Raw genomic sequence first — 20,222 nt, 5'->3', positions numbered from 1 at the left:
TGTGCTTGGTCCAACGATCCAACAAACCTTTGAACCGTAAAAAATCAAGATGAAAGAAATAGATCTGCGTACAAAAACACTCTCACAATTCAAAGCAGGTTGTACAAATTAAATTCTAAATCATACTTCAAAAATCAAAGCTAAATAGAAAATGTGAAACTTTAAAGATTTAGAAGTCACCAATGATTCTTAAAAAAAATTTTGAATGCAACTCAGAACCAATCTCTTGTTTGTCAATCCACCAATATCGTATAGTTTTTCTCCAGCAAAATGATGTGAACACACAAAATTTTAGGAGAATTTCAGTGCAGGGATCGTATATAACTTCGGCGTATTGCTCATTTGATTTTTTTGCTACTTTTGCTTGTGTATTTTTTCATTGCTCAAAGAAGGTATTTATAGACTTTTTCAAAGAAAAGTTTCCTCATTTAACATGAAGCATTTAGGTAACTTTTCAAAAAACATTAAATTATAGAATTAATTTTGAAAATTTTCCATTTAAGTAAATTTTTCAAAAAATATTAAATTATAGAATTAATTTTGAAAATCTTCCATTTAGGTAACTTTTCAAAAAAAAAAAAATAAATTATAAAATTAATTTTGAAATTTTTCCCACAAGTTTGAAATTCAAAGATTTTTAATTTTGACAATCTTCCCACAAGTCAAAAATTCTCAATTTTGACAATCTCCCCGCAAGTTTGAAATTCAAAGATTCTTAATACCAAAGCAATGAACGACAAATGAAAAAGTTAAAGGCCAAGCAAATCTTAAAGTCAAAAGTGAACCTCGAGAGGCTGAAGGAGGCTGAAGGACTTAGTGATTAAGGAGACCATGATTAGAAGGATTGTTGTAAGTACTTCAAAGTCAATGCTATATGGGAATTCAAAAGACAGTTGCAACAAGTATTATTCAAGACCCAAATGGAAATGTTAAAATAAGTTTTCAAACACCATTAATTAGAAGTCTAGGACCGTCAAGTTCAATTAAACAACCTGAAGAATTGAGTAGAAAAAGTATTTTAAGTGTTTATACTAAGCCTAATAAATATTACAAGCTAAGAGGAGTAAATTTTGAATCAGAAGTTCCTCAGGGTTATTATCAAGAAGACTTTGAAGGATCAATCTCACAAACTATATCTATATCTATATCCCAAGCCTTGGATGAAGACCAAAGAAAAAATTTATTGAACATGGATAAAAAAATTTGAAATCAACATGGAAATCTTAAGAGAAGACTAAGTACAAATCTAATAAGAAAAATAGAGATGAATTTTTTAGAAAGCATAATAAGGAAGAAAGAGAAAAAATAAAATCAGAATGGATGATAAATACACAGTTTGTACTATCCATGATAATAAAAGGAATTGGAAATTAGTTGATAAAAATCAAGAAATATCCTCTATACATCCTCCATTAGATTCGTTAAAGGTTGATTACAGAGGAGTAAAAGTTATAGCTTCACCATACAAAGAAGTGAAGGAAGGAAATAATGGGACCGATCAAATTATTAGTCAAAATAATTACACTAACCAATTATTACACACGATGACAAATCGATTTGGTGTGGAATTGATCTGAATTGTATGAATCAAATCATAAATCATAAGATTCAACTATGCTTCATAGTTCAAATAACAGATCTACAATGGCCATGAGATTGTTATGAGTGTTACGATTGACTTGATCTGATATCAACTATGTTTTCAACCATTTTCCTAGATGTATGGATTGCTTGGGGATGTTAGGTCGTTGTGGACCTGTTTCTATCCTTTGAATCCAACATCAGTTATTTGACATTCTAGGTCAAACTTTTCGGACGTGGGAGGCATTGATGGTGATAATGAGAGGTCATTGTGGAGGAATGGTCATATTGGGAAGCCTTATGCATCATTAGGAAATGATTAGGATTCTGACTTTTTTTTTTTAAAATTTCCATGGCACTATTTTAATTTATTAAATTAGGATTTTATGTTTCTTCAGAATTTAGGAAACTATCTATATATAGATGCATTGTAAGCCATTTTGAGGGTCACATTGCATTCTAAGAGAATTGAATTTGGTTATCAGAATATCGGGATTCATACCTGTGTGTGCTGCATGTTGTGCTGTTCAGCATCAATGTGTCACTGAGTCATTGCGCAAGCCCTTTTCTAACATCTCTGTTGGTCTGTTGAAAATAGAAGGATTGCGAGAGCTCCATGCTTTAAAATGGGCTTATCTCCTGGCCCATTATTTCAGGAGCCCCCAATTATTGGTTCGACAGAATAGCTGTTTTTGGAATTAGATAAAATATAGTTTAAATTTTAAGAATCAAGGGAATAGCTATTCCTTATATGTCCCTAATTATTTCATTCAAGATGTAATATGAAAGGAATAAATATTCCCATAATGAAATTTTGGAATTGTTATTCCTTGTCTATACCTTATTATACTCTCAAAAAATTCCACATTGTTATTTACTTTATAGTAATGACATAATTTCTTATATAAGTAATTGTAATTAATCTATTAAAACTAATCTAGTCTTTGGGAATAGGCATTCTATGAACCAAAAGTAACCTAAAGGAATTGAATTTGGTTATCAGAATTAAGGGATTCATACCTGTGTGTGCTGCATGGTATGATGTTCAGCATCATTGTGTCTCTGAGTCATTGCGCAAGCCCTTCTCTAACATCTCTGTCTGTGTTGAAAATAGAAGGATTGTGAGAGCTTCATGCTTTAAAGACGGGCTTATCTCCTGGCCCATTGTTTTCAGGAGCCCCCAATTATTGGGCCTTACTACAACTCCATTAGGCGCATATGAAATAGATGGTTGGTTCAAGCCTGCATTCCCTTTAACTTTAAAATTTGGAAAAGGTAGGTGATTATACCTGGGGCAAGAATTACCCATGCCAAATCAAAACTTCCCAAGTTTATGTCCACTTTTCCATCTACCGAACTACACATGATCCATGTCGGAGGACCCTACATGGCCACAGGAACTCTAAATTGACTTTGAAACAATCTTGAAACAATGGGTTATTCTGACTGCAAAGCAGCTTAAAAATAGATTGCCTATCCCTGCTTGAGACATCTTGGTTACTGTGTCCATCTTCTGTTGATTCCCTCTAAATGATATCTCAGATCTGCAGTCATGGCATCCGAACTGAAATTCATGCCTGCCAGATCTCTATCCACCTTTTCTGAAACTGTTTGCAGAAACTGCCACCAGCCCTCAGCCTTGACGCCAACCAAAACTATCAGGGGCTGCATTTGGCCTCATTTTGGATACCTTTGCATGGACCAATATTGTTCTTTGGAATTACTAGCAACCTCAGGGAGGTTTTATTGTCTGTAGCCCTGAAAGTACATATCCAAGGGGAAGAAGTTTTTGTAAACAAGAAACTTGCTAATGGATTAGCCAGCCTTTTGAATACATGTTCTTGTAAGTTCACAGATGAAGGCTTAATGATATTAGATTCTGTAGTACCAGAGAGAACCCTCTACTTTTTGAAATCGAAAGCCTTCCTATCAATGAGCACGATGCAAAGATGACATCATGGTATTTATGATGCTGATTTTCAGGGGCTTTTGATGTGTTCGGGCTGGGCCAGACCTGGGCTATCACGTTTTTCACCAAATATATCTATATAAGTGTACTCCTGATGTTCCACATTTTGAAGTGGCACCGCCAAACCTTTGTTCCAAATTTAAGAAGAGTGGGTTGAGGGGGTGTGGAAAGAGGAAATATTTACAGGAGTTATTCAGAGAAACAAATGTAGAGGGAATATGCTGGAGTGGACTTTATTGTATTTGAATTTTTAAATAGAGAAATTATGCATAAAGCAGGACACCTCACAAGAACTATGTACCCGTTTGGAACTACTTAAAAAAGAAGTAATTTTGTTAAAAAATGTTGTTTGACTTGCACCCAGATTAGTATTTATTGCAAAAAAATTATTCAAAGCTACGTTTTTTGAGTAAAAATAAGCATTTTTTGAGAAGTAATCTCTAGCTCCTTATATAAGTAGATACTTTTCATAAATGGTGGCAAACTTATAAACTAAATAATCTATGTGCCTGACAATCGTTTTTATTAATTAAGAACTAATGAAAAATCGTAAAATATTTTTAATCTATTAATTGTAAAGTATTTTTAATCTATTAATATTATAACATAAATTATAATATTTTTATTAAAATATCATAGTCATATATGTTTTATTTAATAGAAATTATTAAAATTGTCCATTAAAAAATGTTAAATTAACATAAATATTAATCATCTTTTTAATTAGAAAATTTTAAAATTTTAATTAATAATATTAATCATAAAATTTAATTAAATACTTAATTAATTTTTTACTTGGACAAATTTTAAAATTTAATTAATTAATTTTTTGATTAGAAAATATAAAAATGTTCATTAGAAATATTATTAAAAATTAATTATTTTTAATTCGACAATATTTAAAATGTTTCGAAGTGTTAGCTCAAAATGTTAATTTTCAATCAGATAAAATTAAAAATTTTAATTGATGTATAATTAATTCGTTAATCAGAAAATATTAAAATTTTAATTGCAAATATTAATTAGAAATACTAATCAAATTGATAACATTAATTGCTCGAAAACATTTAAAATTTTACCTAAAAATTGTAACTGAAAATGTGAATTACTTTGTCACTTAGACAATATTAAAAATGTATATTAAAAATTTTAATTAACATAACTATTAAGTAATTTGTTAATTAAAAAATATTAAAATGTTAACTATGGATATTAATTCAATAATATCAATTAAAAATGTTGACATGATTTAATTTTATGTATTATTGTTTATGTAAATTATATGTTGCTATACAAAAATATTACTTATATGTTGAAATATAATAATATTATTCACATGATAATAATATATTCACATAATATTTAGAATAAAATTGATCCAAATAATACTTGTAACCAACACTTTTTTATACACAACTAAGCAAAACTTTATGATTTCTTAAACTTTTCATATTTAGTACGTATTGTTAGTACTTTTCCAAATAAGTACTTTTTTTTTAGTGGTTCCAAACGATCCCCTATGTTTGAAATAATTATGAGGTGTTCTAATATGTATTCTTTTTTAGTTTGATTTTCTTAACCTTTTTTTTGGGGGCGTTTACTATTTCCATGATGTCTGCAGAAGTGTTGCTGTTTCCTTCATGCCAAGCATTCATGAATTTTGGCAGAAATGTCTGTGTTTTTTCTTATTTTGAAAATGTTGTACGATTCATTACTTTTCGTTGTGCAATTCATTATTTTTCATCTAGGGCTCAGCAAAGGAAATTGACAAGTTTACTATTTTTTTTTGTTTTGTTTTTTGTTTGTTTGTTTGTTTGTTTTTATTGTTTAAACTGTAATCTATGCTGTTTTTTCATTCAATTCCCTGTGCAAATGTCCAAACATTATTGGACTTATATGACTGTTTGTTAGTTTTGGTTACTAAATCATGATGATACAGCAGAGTAGTGTCTACTGAAGTCGTAGTTCTCATGTTAATAATAAAATTTCTTCTTGATGTTATATGAGAGGTGTTTTCCTTTTCATTGTTTGTACATGGGTGGCACTCTCTTGGTGCCCTTCAATGAATATTTCCTTAGCTGATAGTAAAAAAAATAGAGTATTCAAGAAAATGATTTCTTAATCACAGTAAGCTTGCCTGCAGAATTGCAATTTGTTTCTAAAAGCTGATAATTATTCTAACACTTTTTTGTAACTTAAATTGTCATCCTTGCATTTTATTCTATCTCAGTTTTGGAGAAAACCATCCTTTGATGGTTTACATGCACATGCTTTATGGATTTTAAACTTCGCAATATTTTTCCCTGAGACAAGCTTTATTTACTGCACAACAGGACAATTTGAAATTAATGGATGATATGGTTGCTCTAAGACCCACTATCTTCTGCAGTGTTCCACGGCTGTTCAACAGAATATATGCTGGGTAAATTCGTTATCTGGTTCTGCCTAAATTATTTCTGTAATTGCAATTGAGATGAACGTTCAGTCATCCTTTAAGTGCTTTGGTTTCTGTAGCATTGCAAATGCTGTGAAGACATCTGGTGTTCTTAGGGAGAGGATATTTAATGTTGCATACAATGCTAAGAAGCAAGCGATATTGAGTGGTAAGGGATGTTATGAACTGCAAATGGAGTGTTTTTTTTTTTTTTATGGTCTTTATCACTTCATTTACAATTTTTCCCCTCAGATTAGCTATAATTGTAACCTTACTAGGTTACTATTCTGTCTCTTAATGTGGATTCAATGCTTCTTTCACAGAACCTTGGTGGTACTGGACCCTCTTTTATAAGATAACCTTGCTCATTTATTTTGACAGAAAAAGAAAATAATCATCAAGAAAGAAGAATCTAAAACAAAGAGGAAGAGGAGTCCTCACTTACAAAGTAAAAAGTAACAACAAACTATTAGGTAAATATATTTAAAAAAATAGGCTAAAACAACCAATCCCATTGAATATCAGGGAGTTGTATTACCAAACCTACTAGAAGTGAACACCCACAATGAAGCCAAGAGCCACAACCCTGTCCCGAATAAGATCTAAATATGAAGCATATTCACGCAAATCTGATCATTCCTCTCCACAAATTAACCCAAGTAATTGTATAAACAGAAGATTGCCACAAAACCTTCACCTTCTTTTGATTACCAAAGCCAACAAATCAACCAACAGAAAATCCTTCTAAGTCTGAGGACACGTCCAACATCCTCCTCTCAAAGTTCAAAGATCTATCATTTTAAACTTCAAAATTCTTTTAGCAAGCCACATGCTAAGAGTTTATCATTTTGTTTAAATAGAGATAAAATTAAAATGTGATTCTGTGACTTCTTTGGCATTGCTATGTGAAAATTTGGAGATTTTGTATTAGTTTTAGTTTATATGTCTGGGTTAGACATATTTCTTTGACAATATTTTATACAAATTCATACTGTATAGTTTTATACATATTTTTGCCTAAATGATATATAATCTGCTTAGATGCATCCTAGATGGTTTACATCTCCTTGCTTCCCTGCACCTACTCCTGCTCTCGCTTCATGCAACTATCATATTAGCACAAACCATGATTCCCGAAGATACATCAGCAGTGGACATTTTTTGTTCAACTCTAGATGCACTGAATCATGAATGTAGTGGATGGACTATTACTTCTAACAAAACTGTAAAGTAATAAATAATTGGTGATAAGAACTACCCTTAAAATAATATATTTAAGGTAAATTTTAGAAAGCTGTGTCAAATGGCATGCTTCTTGAGGCTTGTCACTCACCAGTTTCTATCAGCTTTACTAACAGAGCATAAAATTTTCATGGTGGGGGAAAGATATGTGCATAATTACATACAACATAGACACATATATGCAACATGGATGCAACATATATTATAGAGAAATCCTCTTGCTCTTTACATTTCTTTGATGCGAGCAGTGCTTTTCCAGAGCCAGAAACTGGCTAATTGCTATACGATCTTACTTTACAATTAAAATATAAAAGCCTAACCTTATAATCCTTTTACTATTGAAAATTAGAGCCAAAAATTGGCTCTAAAATTATATGCAAATTTGTGTAACATCCCTCATTTTTTTAATTAATCTGAGGGGGGTGCTGTAAGCATAAATTTTTCAGGGGCGATTATCAAATTAGATGTCAACCCCCTTGTTTTTATTTTTTCGTTTTTATTTTATTTTATTTTAAATTTCATTGAGGCAAGTGCCCCAACTGACCTGCTGGTGGATTTGCCCCTTATTTTACACATTTTCATGCTGTTTGCGTGGTTAGCGCCCAAGTTATGGTCTCACTCACTCATGTTCATGAGAATATTTGACTCTGATAAAATAACTTGTTGAATGGATGAAGCAATGATTTAGGATGGCATTTGAAGCCTTTAAATCTGGCTTGCTAGTGTTATATTTTTGCAAAGAAATGGTTCTGACAATAAAGTGAATAGGCCTAGGGGAAGCAAAATCCCTTGAAGAACACGCGTTTCAAGAGGAAAGGAAATGATCCTACTTGCGGTTACTTTAATGTGAGGCATTTTTTTTTTTTTGGAATAATATTTTAATGTGAATCAGTTGCTGAACATAAGTTCTGTTAATGCCATTCATACGTAATTTGAAGTTGGTTTAGAAATTGGTGCCCCAATCTTCTTGTCTTCACCATTCTTCCCTCTCCGTGTGGGTCTTATTATGGTATAACCCTGAAATACAGAAGCCCTATTCTGTGTCAGCTGGTACAAACACCCACCTATGCCTGAGGTTACCTCTTGATATCAACTGAGCGACACAGTAGCATGCAATTTGTATTTCTTCTATCCATTCATAATAATGTTCAAATATTTTCTCTATCAAATTAAAAATCATCCCACTTAGATATTTTTCATATTTTTTGTTTGGATGCACATTCATCTATGGGTCTGTGCCACATGTGTACTTTCCGAAACTTTTTGTGTTATCTGATTATAATTTCAGACCTATATCTACTTACTTTTCATCTTGACTGTATGTTTCCCCAGGTGCTGTATACATTGCTTTTGACAATTATTTGTCGTCTTATGTGTACTTTTTCAGGCAACAATCCATCTCTGGTGTGGGACAGATTAGTATTTAATAAAATTAAGGAAAAGCTTGGAGGACGAGTTCGGTTAATGGGTTCAGGTGCCTCACCTTTGTCTCCAAATGTCATGGACTTTTTGAGGGTGTAAGTTAGTTGTTTTTTCTTTGCAAATGAATGCTTGTCTCTATTTATTAACTAGTCAATTGTTCTGTTCATATTTTTGTTTGTGTGTGATAACTAGTTGGGATTACTTTACAGATGCTTTGGGTGTCCGGTTATCGAAGGTTATGGAATGACTGAAACATCTTGTATTATAAGCTCAATGTCACAGAGTGACAATCTATCTGGTCATGTTGGCGCGCCAAATTCAGCTTGTGGTGAGTTATTGAACTTGAGTTACAAGATGAGTTTGCATTCTTCAAACCAATGTGCTAGATGCCGTGCAGCATGTCTACTTTTACTAGAATCCTTTGGTATAGGATGCAAAAACTCTTATTTTCTCTCATAGATTGTCCACATTTTAATCATCTGAAAAACAAAACACTTCCTATAACATTTCGTCCATGTAAGGTAGTACCATTACTTGGATTTTGTATATGTATAATTGGTCAAATTTATTTTGTGAAGCAATGATTATTTGGAAGCAATGATTATTTGTTAAGGAAGCTTACGCACATTCGCTTATGATCTTGACTTTTGAAGTGTGTCCCATTGACATGGATCCAATCCTAAAAGCTGTGTTGAGATTTTGATTAAAATGAATGACCTAAGATAGGCCTCTCCCTCAATTTGTTATACAAATTAAATACATTCTGACGACAATAATACCCTTACTAACTCTCACTAATTAACATACTCACACAATAATACTACTAAAAGACATAAATAACCTCTAACACTCCCCCTCAAGCTGGAACTTAAATGCCATATGCTCGCAGCTTGTTACAAATAAGTTTGACACGAGCACCCCCCAAAGCTTTGGTAAACAAATCAGCAAGATGCATATCAGACTTTATGATAGTATTAATGAGCTTCTGCACAAGTTTCTCTCGAACAAAGTGACAATAACGTGCTTTGTCCACTTATGAAACACCGGGTTGGAGGCAATATGAAGAGCAGCTTGATTATCACACATCAACTTCATAGGCTGAGAATGTGAAAAATTGAATTCTTCCAACATGTTCTTCAACTGGAAAAGTTCATAAGTAGTGTGAGTCATAGCTCTATATTTTGATTCAGCACTTGACATGGTCACCACAGATTGTTTCTTAGTCTTCCAAGAAACCAAATCACCACCAAGATATCCATGGCTATAAGTGTGACTCTAATCCCAATATAAAAAACCTCTCGTAGGTGCACCTTTTAGATATCTCAAGATGCGAATAACTGCGTCCTAGTGACTTGTCCTTAGGGAATCTAGAAATTGACTCACAACACTTGTTGCAAAAGATATATTTGGCTGAGTGACTGTGAGATAATTCAACTTTTCAACAAGTCTCTGATAATGTCCAGGATTAGTAGCAAATCACCCATATCTAGCACTAACTTCTTGTTAAGATCCATGGGTGTATCAACTAGTTTAGATCCTAACAATCCAGTTTCATCCAATAGATCAAGAACATATTTCATCTATTGACAAAACAGTACCCATACAAGATTTAGACACTTCTATACCCTAGAAGTATTTCAATAGTCCCAAATTTTTGGTTTGAAACTTAGTCTGTAGAAAAAAGTTTGAGACTCTGAATACCTTTATCATCATCACTTGCAATAACAATATCACCGATATAAACAACAAGAGGGATCCTACTCGATGAAGTATGACAATAATATATAGAATGATACATTGCACACCGTCTAAGACCAAACTCAAGTACTACAACAGTAAAACAATCAAACCATGCTCTAGGAGATTGTTTCAAACCATATAGTGCCTTCTTGAGCCGACACACTAAGCTTGACTCCCCTTGAGCAACAAACTTGCTCCATATAGACCTCCTCCTCAAGGTCACCATGCAAGAAGACATTCTTCACATCTAAGTAATGCAGAGGCCAGTGACAAGTAGTAGATGAGGAGATGAACAGATGTATTGATCTAAGTTTGGCAATTGGAAAAAAAAGTGTCAAAATAATCCAAACCATACACCTGAGTATACCCCTTAGCAACAACACGGGCGTTTAGACAAACCACATAACCACTCGGGTTGACTTTCACAGTGTAAACCTAGCGACAACCTATCATAGACTTCTCAAGAGGAAGAGATACCAAGTCCCAAGTGCTATCGCCCTGTAAAACATTCATTTCTTCAACCATAGCATTCCTCTACCCAAAGTGGACTGAGGCTTCCGAAACAAATTTAGGAAAGGTAGTAGGTGATAGAACAATAACAAAACAATAATAAGATGGTGATAATAAGTCATAACAAACATAGTTGGAAATGGGATATTGAGTACATGTGCATTTACCTTTTTGAATAGCAATCGGAGAATCATCATCATGGGAAGTATGATCATCAGACGAGGAAACCAAAGGCATGGCAGCATAAGCTAGAGGGGTCTCTCTTCCTTGGAGCTGCCGTAGTGAATACACCTGCAAATTAGGATGATCAAGAGGATGAGAAGGATTCGAACTACACGGAGACTTAGATGGTTGGTTGGGCAAGGACAACAAAGTAGAATCAATAAGATTAAGCAGAGGAAGAGACTCATTAAGTTCATAACCATTCGAGGATTAGGTGGAGTGAGGTGTAGACTCAAAGAAGGTAACATTGATAGAACCAAAGAAGCGATGTAGCACAGGACTATAACAACGATTTCCCTTTTTTGAGTATATGAGTAGCCCAGAAAGACACATTTTATAGCACAAGGATCCAACTTATCCAACCCAAGAGTTAGTTGTTGAACAAAGGTCACACACCTGAAGATACGGGGAGGGAGAGAGAATAAAGGTGAATTAGGAAAGAGAATGGAGTATGGAATTTTACCACTAAGAACAAAGGATGGCATCCTATTGACCAGATAGCAAGCTGTAAGTACAACGTCACTCCAATCCACTTTAGGTACATGCATTTGATAAATTAAGGTGTGAGTGATTTCAAGGATGTCTTTTTTTCTTCTCTGCAACTCCTTTTCATTGAGGAGTGTCGGCACAAGATGATAGAAAATACCAACTGAGTCATATAAGTAGTGAATTGTGCATTGAAATACACCTTAGCATTATCACTTCGAAGTATTCGTATTGGAAAACCACAATGAATCTTTATTTCAAAACAAAAGACTCAAAGTACATGAAATAACTTAGAACAATATTTTATTAAATATCACTATATCATTCTTGAATAATCATCCATAAAGGTTACAAAGTACCCAAAACCCAACTTGACCACAACTCTACTAGGACCCCAAACATCAGAATGAACTGACATGAAAGGGCTTGTAGCCTGTTTGTTGACTCGAGAAGTGGAAGAGACAAGATTGTGCTTTCCCAACTTACAAGACTCACAATACAATAAAGACTATACACAAAACTCAAATCAGGAATAGGTTGTTTTAACTTTTCTAATGAAGGATGACCGAGATGACTATGAATTTGGAGAGGTATGGTAGTAGCAGTGCAGGTGATAGAAGGAGATAGCGTCTCAAAGTGATAAAGTGCTCTAGCTTCACCCCCTTCGCCAATCGTCTTCCTTGTCTTCAAATCTGGATAACCACAGAATCAGGGAAGAATGTCCCTGAACAATTCATGGATTTAGTAATCTTGCTAACAAACATAAGTTTAAAAGGAAATTTGGGAGTATACAAAACCGAAGGAAGAGAAATAGAAGAAATGGGATTTACATTCCCAATTCCCTTGACTGCAGTGGTGTATCCATAAGCAAGAGTAACACAAGGTAAATTTGCAAGATATTGAAGAATGGAAAAGTTAGGTATACCTACGATATGATCAGTGGCATTGGAGTCTATGACCCAAGGACTAGCATGAGAAACATTGGATGAGAAGCATGCTGTAGGAGTACTCGTTTGGGCATGAGATGCAATGGGAAGAGAAGCTTTTTGTGACGCTTGATACTGTTGGAACTTGGAATACTCCTCCTTTGACATGGATACACTACATTGCCCCCTACTCAGCCCGAAAAAGGTGTAGAGTTGGTGGTGGCTACTTTGGCTGCCCGCAAAGGTGTGAAGTTAGTGGTAGCTGCATTGGCAACACGTGAAGGTCTATTGTGGAGATCCCAACACAGCTCAATAGTATGATTACTCCATCTACAATAAGTGCACTTGCAAAGGGTGCCTCTACCTCGTCCGTCTCTACCACCACGACTTCTCGAACCACCTTGATAACTTTTGCGGTTGTTTGGTAAAGAACTAGAATCACCTTGTGTAGAAAATGTTGTCCTCTCAAAGCCAAATGCAAGAGCAAGAGCAAGAGAATGTGTGCTAAAGGAAGCACAAAGGACGCGAGAATATACATCGGAAAATGATGGCAGCTCGGCATTACTAAGTATTTGGGACCGGACTGCCTCAAACTATGGTCTCTAGCCCGCTAGAACCCAAAGGACTTTGATGTAGGACAATAAGTAAGACCTTGGGAAGATCCTTGCTAGAAAATAATTAAGAAGAGTTGAGTTAAGGAATTGTGGGGTTAAGTTAGTAGTTTATTATGTGTGGTTAGTAGTTTATTACGTGTGTTCAATATTAATTAGTACAGGATTATGTGTAGTTGGGGGTTGTTTGAAGTACTTGTGCATTCTAGGGGCATGTTTGTAATGTAATGTAGTTTTAGGGGTATGCTATTAATTTCATATGTTTAGAGGCTTTCTTATAAATAGTGTGTGAAAGTCATGATGTAGGCAGTTGTTGATGAATTTGAAATGAAGTGAACGTGAGTTTTCCCCCTGGTATCTCCTCTCTCCTCCCCCTTCCCCTTCCTTCTTCTCTTCTAATTTCTTTATGGCTGTAGAACCTTGATGCTGCCTCTGCGTCATTTGGTATCAGAGCCGAACCACGATCTCTTTCTTCCATTTCAATTCCCCCATATTTTCTTTTCAATCTCCTTCTTTCCCCCTCTTCTTCTTTTCTTCCTTTTCCCCACTGTTCTGCAACTTCTATCTCCCTCTGCTGCAACTTCTTCTTTCCTTCTCCTCCTCTGTTCTGTAACTTGTCCATACCTCCCTGCTGCTGCTTCTTCTCCTCGCCCTCGTCTTCTTTTCTTCTCTCCTTTGTTCTTTAACTTCTGCTCCCTCTCTGCTGCTGCTTCTTCTTTCTTCTCTTCTTGTTCTCTGATTTTCTGTTCTGACCTCCTGCTCTGTCCGTAATCCTTTGCTGCCCAGCAGCCCTCTGCCCTCTTGCTTCTTTGTTTCTCTTCTCCTTCTCTTCTTCCTCTTCCCTTTAATTCTCTCTCATAACTCTCTCAACTCTCTTTCCTCATTTCTGAATTCTGTGGCTCTCGTCAGTTTCTGGCAGATCCTGGCAGTTTCTGTCCGGCAACTCCTCCAACCTCCCATCTTCTTCATCTCTCTCCCATAACTCTCTCAAGTCTCTCTTATTTCTGAATTCTGTGGCTGTCTCTTGCCAATTTCTGTCCAGCAACTCGTCCAACCTCCCATCTTCTTCTTCTCTCCTTCAGCTTCTTAATTCTCTCTCTCTGTTTCTGAATTTCAGTTTTTTTTTAAAAACCGAAAAGCAGTTCTGCAGTTCCTGAACTTCTCAGAAAATTCCAACCGTCTCCCCATTTCTTCAAACACCACCTTCCAGCCAACCATTCTGCAACACCACCCACACCATCAAAGTCAGAACACTGCGACGCCCTTTCCCCTATAATTTCATTGCCTTTCGATCACCAAAACAGGCTCACTCACCGGCTACCTGCGACTGAGAAACTTCCACAGTTTTCTGCAATTTCCAGTCTCACAAAAGATTGCTTCAGCCGTGAGATTTTGGATTTTCTCCACGATGTTTTGACCTGCAAGGAGATATTTTGTTGTGGACCCAACATATTGCAAGCAAGCACATTAATTTTGGCACGAAAAATCTTAAAATTGTCGCTGCCAGCATCAAAAAATCAGGTTTTGTTTATGTAATTTGTGAGTTTTCTTTGTGAATTTGTTTCATTTCAGCAGGACAATCAATATCAAGGTGAATTAAAGATATTTCTTCAAAATTCGGAGTTGTGTTTATGAGTTTGCATGATTAGTTTGAGAATTGAAGGCAAATTGTGTTAAAGGGCTGTTGGTGATATATAGCTGCAGCATATCGCATAAATATGGCAATATGGTGACAAATTATTGGGCGAAGGAATGCCATTTATCATTATTTGGGCACAATTTCAACCTTTTACATGCATTTATCAAGTGTGGAGGAAATGTATGCAAATTCATCATTGATGGAAGATGTCCTGTGAACATGGTTTCTAGAAATGGAGTTACTCATATGCAACTTCATCTGGAACTTCACCTGCTGCCTTATGAGATATATTTGGATTGACAACATCATCATACATGTTTGTGAGAGATGTTTAGTTCCTATCCAAATGGATGACTATATGATCATGTTTGGTGTGACATCATACCCATTAACATTGGCCATGTACTACTTGGTTCTTCTTGGTTGGATGATTTAGGTGTGACTCAAGGACATGAGAACACATATATCTTTCATTATAATGGGAACAAAATCATTTTGAAATTCGCTCTACCAATGAACCAAGACAAAGAATCAGTCATAAATACTCAGCTTGACAATACAAGGAAGGAAATGAATGTGTTCGAAGAAATCCAAAGTCCTTCAAACATTCCTATTGTAGGGTTTGTCATTCCTGATGTGCTCATTGATGTCAACTCTCAATTCAAGTCTATGATGCTGCCAAACAATGGGGGTTTCTTGTATCTCCCAAGCACTGGCTTTCAAAGAATCCAAGTTTTGTTCTCCCTTTTGATCCTCCAACATTTCAAAATTTGAGGCTGAATTGTTTCTAACTGGGGGAGAGTTGATGTAGGACAAGAAGTAAGACCTTGGGAAGATCCTTGTTGGAAAATAATTAAGGAAATTTGGGTTAAGGATATGTGGGGTTAAGTTTGTAGTTTATTATGTTTGGTTAGTAGTTTATTATGTGTGTTCAGTATTAATTAGTATAGGATTATGTGTATTTGGGGGTTGTTTGTAGTAATTGTGTATTCTAGGGGTATGTTTGTAATGTAATGTAGTTTTAGGGGTATGTGTGTAATTTCATATGTTTGGAGGCTTTCTTATAAATAGTGTGTGAAAGCGATGATGTAGGCAGTTGTTGATGAATTTGAATTAAAATGAACGTGAGTTTTCCCCTTGGTATCTCCTTTATCCTCCCTTCCCCTTCCTTCTCTTCTAATTTCTCCATGGCTGCAGAACCTTGATGCTGCCCCTGCTGATTATCATCTGCTTCCTTTGCCTTTGCATCTCATGAACATTGACAATTATAGGTTGCACGACGTCAAGCTCTTCATGAATGCGCTTCATCTCTCCAAAATAATCTGCAATGCTCCTATCTCCTTGTTTTTACTGAAAGTACTCATGTGATAAATCATACATACTTGAAATGTTACTAGAGTATAGAAGCTTGGTGTAATCCCAAATCTCCTTGCACATATCTAGATGCATACACATCCGCGCAATCTATGGCTCTATCGAATTCCACAAGAGGGAAAGGATCAAGGCATCTTTTTGAATCCACACTTCTTTCCTCTTCTCATTAGAAGGATCAGATTGGAGCGAGTGGTCATATTTTCCTAATCCTACTAAATAAACCGGAACAGATTTTGACCATTGAACATAATTTTTTCCATCCAACTTTTGAGTTGCTATCTGTTGCAGTGATGTAGGAAACATATTTTTGGGATTCATAAACTCCATCCCAACACTCACAAATTTGCAGCCACTCCAATGTCAAACAAGAAGATCAATCAAAACTAATAAGGACAATCACAAACTATGTGAAGCATTGACACAACCACAGACTAGGTGAACAACTCACCTACTGATATAGCACTGCCACAGCCTCACAACTTTACTTACAAACACTGCCACTGCTCCAGGAAACTCACAAAGAAGCTTTTACATACACCAAACAGAAATTAACTGAAAACTAAGGTGTAGTCCCAAGAGGGGGAGGGGAGTATTGGGTTTATAAAATTCTTTTAAGTCTTTTTACAAATTCACAACCTTTTGTATACTTAGCAAACACACAAGAAGGTTTTGATTTTAAATGCTCAATTAAACCAACCACAATCCACACTCAATATCAACACAAGCCAAATACCTTTAACAATAACAATCAACCAATCAACCAACCACACGATACTTAACCAATTGTAAGAGCTGCAACACTTCCTTGACTTAGAGTTTGCAAAAACTCAGCTTAGAGTTTTAAATAAAGCCCTGTATGAATGAATATTGGTGCACTTCTTTTAACCAAGATTTCTGCAAACGATTAATCAACGTACTTAAATTAAAAGTTTTTCTCAATCTCAATTTTCAGTTACCTGCACTTAGAAACACAATTTATATATGCTGAAAATTTAAAGAGTAAAGGTTAAGAGTAAGACCGAGTTTTTTATGAGATTTGGCTTATACTCAGTCTATGTCCTTGCCTTAGGCGAGACCACCGAGGGATTCCACTAGAACGTTCATTTGCGGGTGGAACAAACCGTTTACAATCCCTCCTTTAGGGTGGAGCCCCCTCTCCAAGTGATTACCCACGCTCGGTACAACGATCCAATGAACCTGAACCGTCAAAGAAATAAGGAAACAAGAAAGATTTCTTTTGTACAAGAGATGCTCTCAGATAGAGCTGGTTAGTACAAATATAGCTCAACTAGTATACTTCAAAAGAAATATCAAAGAGAAACTGAATTGAAGCTCAAGAATGTATCACCGGAATTCTTCTCTTGATATGAATCAGTAGCTTAGAGGTTTGAGCTCAGAGAAGAGTGATAAGAGACTCCGTATATCGCAACAATTCTCAGTATGAATGTGTAAGCAAGAGAGCTTTTAGAGAGAGAGTAATATGGCTTGAAAATAGATTTCAATTCGTGGTACTGATTTGATTTGAGAAATCATGTATTTATAGGCTCAAAAAGTGTTTAATTCGTGTTGCCCAAGTTACTTGGAGTGTTTCCCAAGTTTATATGAAGTTTGGGGCACAATCAATATAAATTTGAATTTAAAAAACTTTAAAAATTATAGCCGTTAACAAGGGTCACTCACCTGAGCCTTCTAAACATAGTGTAAATTTTTTGTTTAAAATAGGGTCAGGCGCCTGAGGTTTCAGAGGTTAGTCACGTGGACCTACACTACCTGTTCAGAATCAGTTCAGGAAAATCTTCAGGCGCCTAAGGTCTAAAGTTCAGTTGCCTGAACAGTTATAAAATTTGTTTTTTCAGTTTAGTTTCAAAAACTCTTGGCCATCTTGCTTTGTTACTTTTAAAAATCTTTTTTCCAGGGTTTTCAAAATAAAGGTCTCTAAGTCCATATCAACCCCTAATGAGCTTCAAAGCATTTCAAAATGATATCTATAATGAAGTACTTACATAAGTCTTCCTAAAGACTTAAACACTCTTAAGCTTGAAGTCTTCACATATATCTTTGCTTTGAATCCCCTTAGACTTAAGCTTCAATATTCTATAAGCTTCCATATGTTTTGAACATCTTGGTCCTCTTGAGCTTTCTTTTGATCACTTTGTTGATGGAGTATGGATTTATGGTACTTGTGATCTTGAACTCTCATTTCTTTGATCCTTTTGACCTTTGTCATACAAGGTTTCCTGAAATATCATTACTTAAACAAAAACATGTTAAATTAACTTTTATTTGTTATCATCAAAACAAGATTCAAAAGCCATGTTAAGCCAGCATTAACGCATTACTGCGAGTGCGTGGTAAAAAAAAAATTGGATTTTGAGCACGAAACATGCTCAACAGCTTGATAATGTTTTCTAGTGAAGGAACCATAACATGGTAGAAGGGGGTGAAAAAAAAAAAAAGTGGCTGAAAACTTTCTCACGCGCTGGCACGGGGGGTTGGCACTGTCAGCAGTTGGCCAGCGCGTGGGGCCTTGTCCGGTGATGGGGTTTTGTTGGGGTAGGCTTCAGAGGGTTACGTTTTTGGCTACATGGTTGATTTTGTGAAATAATGAAGGGTGGAGGTGGATCTGAGAAGGGCAATGACGGGAATGTTTTATGGCTACGGCTGAGTATAATTGGGTTTAGGTTGGATCACGCTCTGATACCATGTTGAGATTTTGATTAAAATGAATGACCTAACTTGAAGATAGGTCTCTCCCTCTATTTATAATGCAAAATTAAATACATTCTAATGAAAATAATACCCTTACTAACTCTCGCTAATTAACATACTAACACACTTAATAATAATAATAATAATAATAATAATACTAAAAGACATAAATAGCCTCTAACAAGCTGTGCAGAAAAAAAAGAAGCAACGCCAGGAAAAGGGATTTCTTTAGAGAAAGAAACTGCTACAGATGAGATTTGGGGTTACAAAGGACTCTTGCCTGCTCCACTTTGAGTGCAAATTTTGTTTTAATCACATAATCTTATTTGATAAAAGAGGAAAATTTTGAAAATCTCAATATGAAATTTTCACATGAAATAAGAGGGAGAAAAATCGAAAGACCTGGTTGAATAATTATAATTTCTTAGGTTTTTGATGATCAATGTGTTGAATTATTATCATTTGTTTTAGCTTTTTTGATGATCAATGTGATTTTGATTTTGATCCTTTATTTTTCCTTAAAAGGCCTGTTAATGTTTGATTGAGGAACTGATTCATTTTGATTTGCACATGCAACTGCAATTTTAATTTTTAATTTTTGGGGTTGGACATATCAAGTCTTCTTTTCCTGCATGATCATTTTAATGTAATAATGTATCTTAAGGATCTAGGTATCGACACAGTCGACTAGTGTTTTGGAACTGTGATATCTGTGTAGAAGTCCCATTATACATATAGTCATTTGATTTCAACTGCAAATATGAAGAAGAATTGCGGAAAGATTACTCTGGATTAGACATTAAATTGGTGGGTATGGATCAGAATGGGTTGGGTCATTAAATGACCAAATTACCCATTTATCTACCTGTTCAAATATGGGCCAACCCATTTACCCATTTAATTTTAACATAAATTAAATAATATATTTCTTATTTATGCTATTCAGAAAGGGTGTTCTTCAGTTTGGCCCCAGTATTTTGATTGCCATCTGCTTGGAATCATCTAATGTATTCGTACAATTGCTGTCCATATTAAACTGTGCATTTTTATAAAATTATAATTAATAAGATATAATTATAAATTAAAAAATAGTTAATTTTTCCAATTTATCTTTTAAAATTTTAAATACTATGGCAACATGCTTTATAATTATATTTTATAATTGGATAATTTGGAAATGGATTTGTCATTTGTTCCTATGGAACCTGACCCAGACAAAACAACCCCAGTCATCACACTTTATACTACAGAATCGGTTTAGAATTAAATTTAAAATCTTCCTATGGAGATCTTATGATTCTTACCCTACACAACCTGTATGAAATTTGTCTCAGCTCTCATGCGTCTCCTTGAACGA

The 20,222-nt window shown here is 34.9% G+C and overlaps 1 protein-coding gene across 1 annotated transcript in view; it reads left to right on the top strand.

The window, feature by feature from the left end:
* The window catches only part of LOC131151610 (long chain acyl-CoA synthetase 6, peroxisomal-like), a 56,804-nt gene that overhangs the window by 27,455 nt on the left and 9,127 nt on the right, over nucleotides 1–20,222 (top strand). The window contains exons 13-16 of the mRNA XM_058102873.1: nucleotides 5,884–5,972; nucleotides 6,065–6,153; nucleotides 8,614–8,743; nucleotides 8,858–8,976. Coding sequence (XP_057958856.1) covers nucleotides 5,884–5,972; nucleotides 6,065–6,153; nucleotides 8,614–8,743; nucleotides 8,858–8,976 — 427 coding nt within the window. The remainder of the gene's footprint in view (nucleotides 1–5,883; nucleotides 5,973–6,064; nucleotides 6,154–8,613; nucleotides 8,744–8,857; nucleotides 8,977–20,222) is intronic.

Source organism: Malania oleifera, chromosome 3 (genome assembly GCF_029873635.1).
Source record: "Malania oleifera isolate guangnan ecotype guangnan chromosome 3, ASM2987363v1, whole genome shotgun sequence".
NCBI lineage: Eukaryota > Viridiplantae > Streptophyta > Magnoliopsida > Santalales > Ximeniaceae > Malania > Malania oleifera.
Note: the sequence above shows the minus strand (reverse complement) of the source record. Positions and strands in the feature narration are given on the sequence as shown.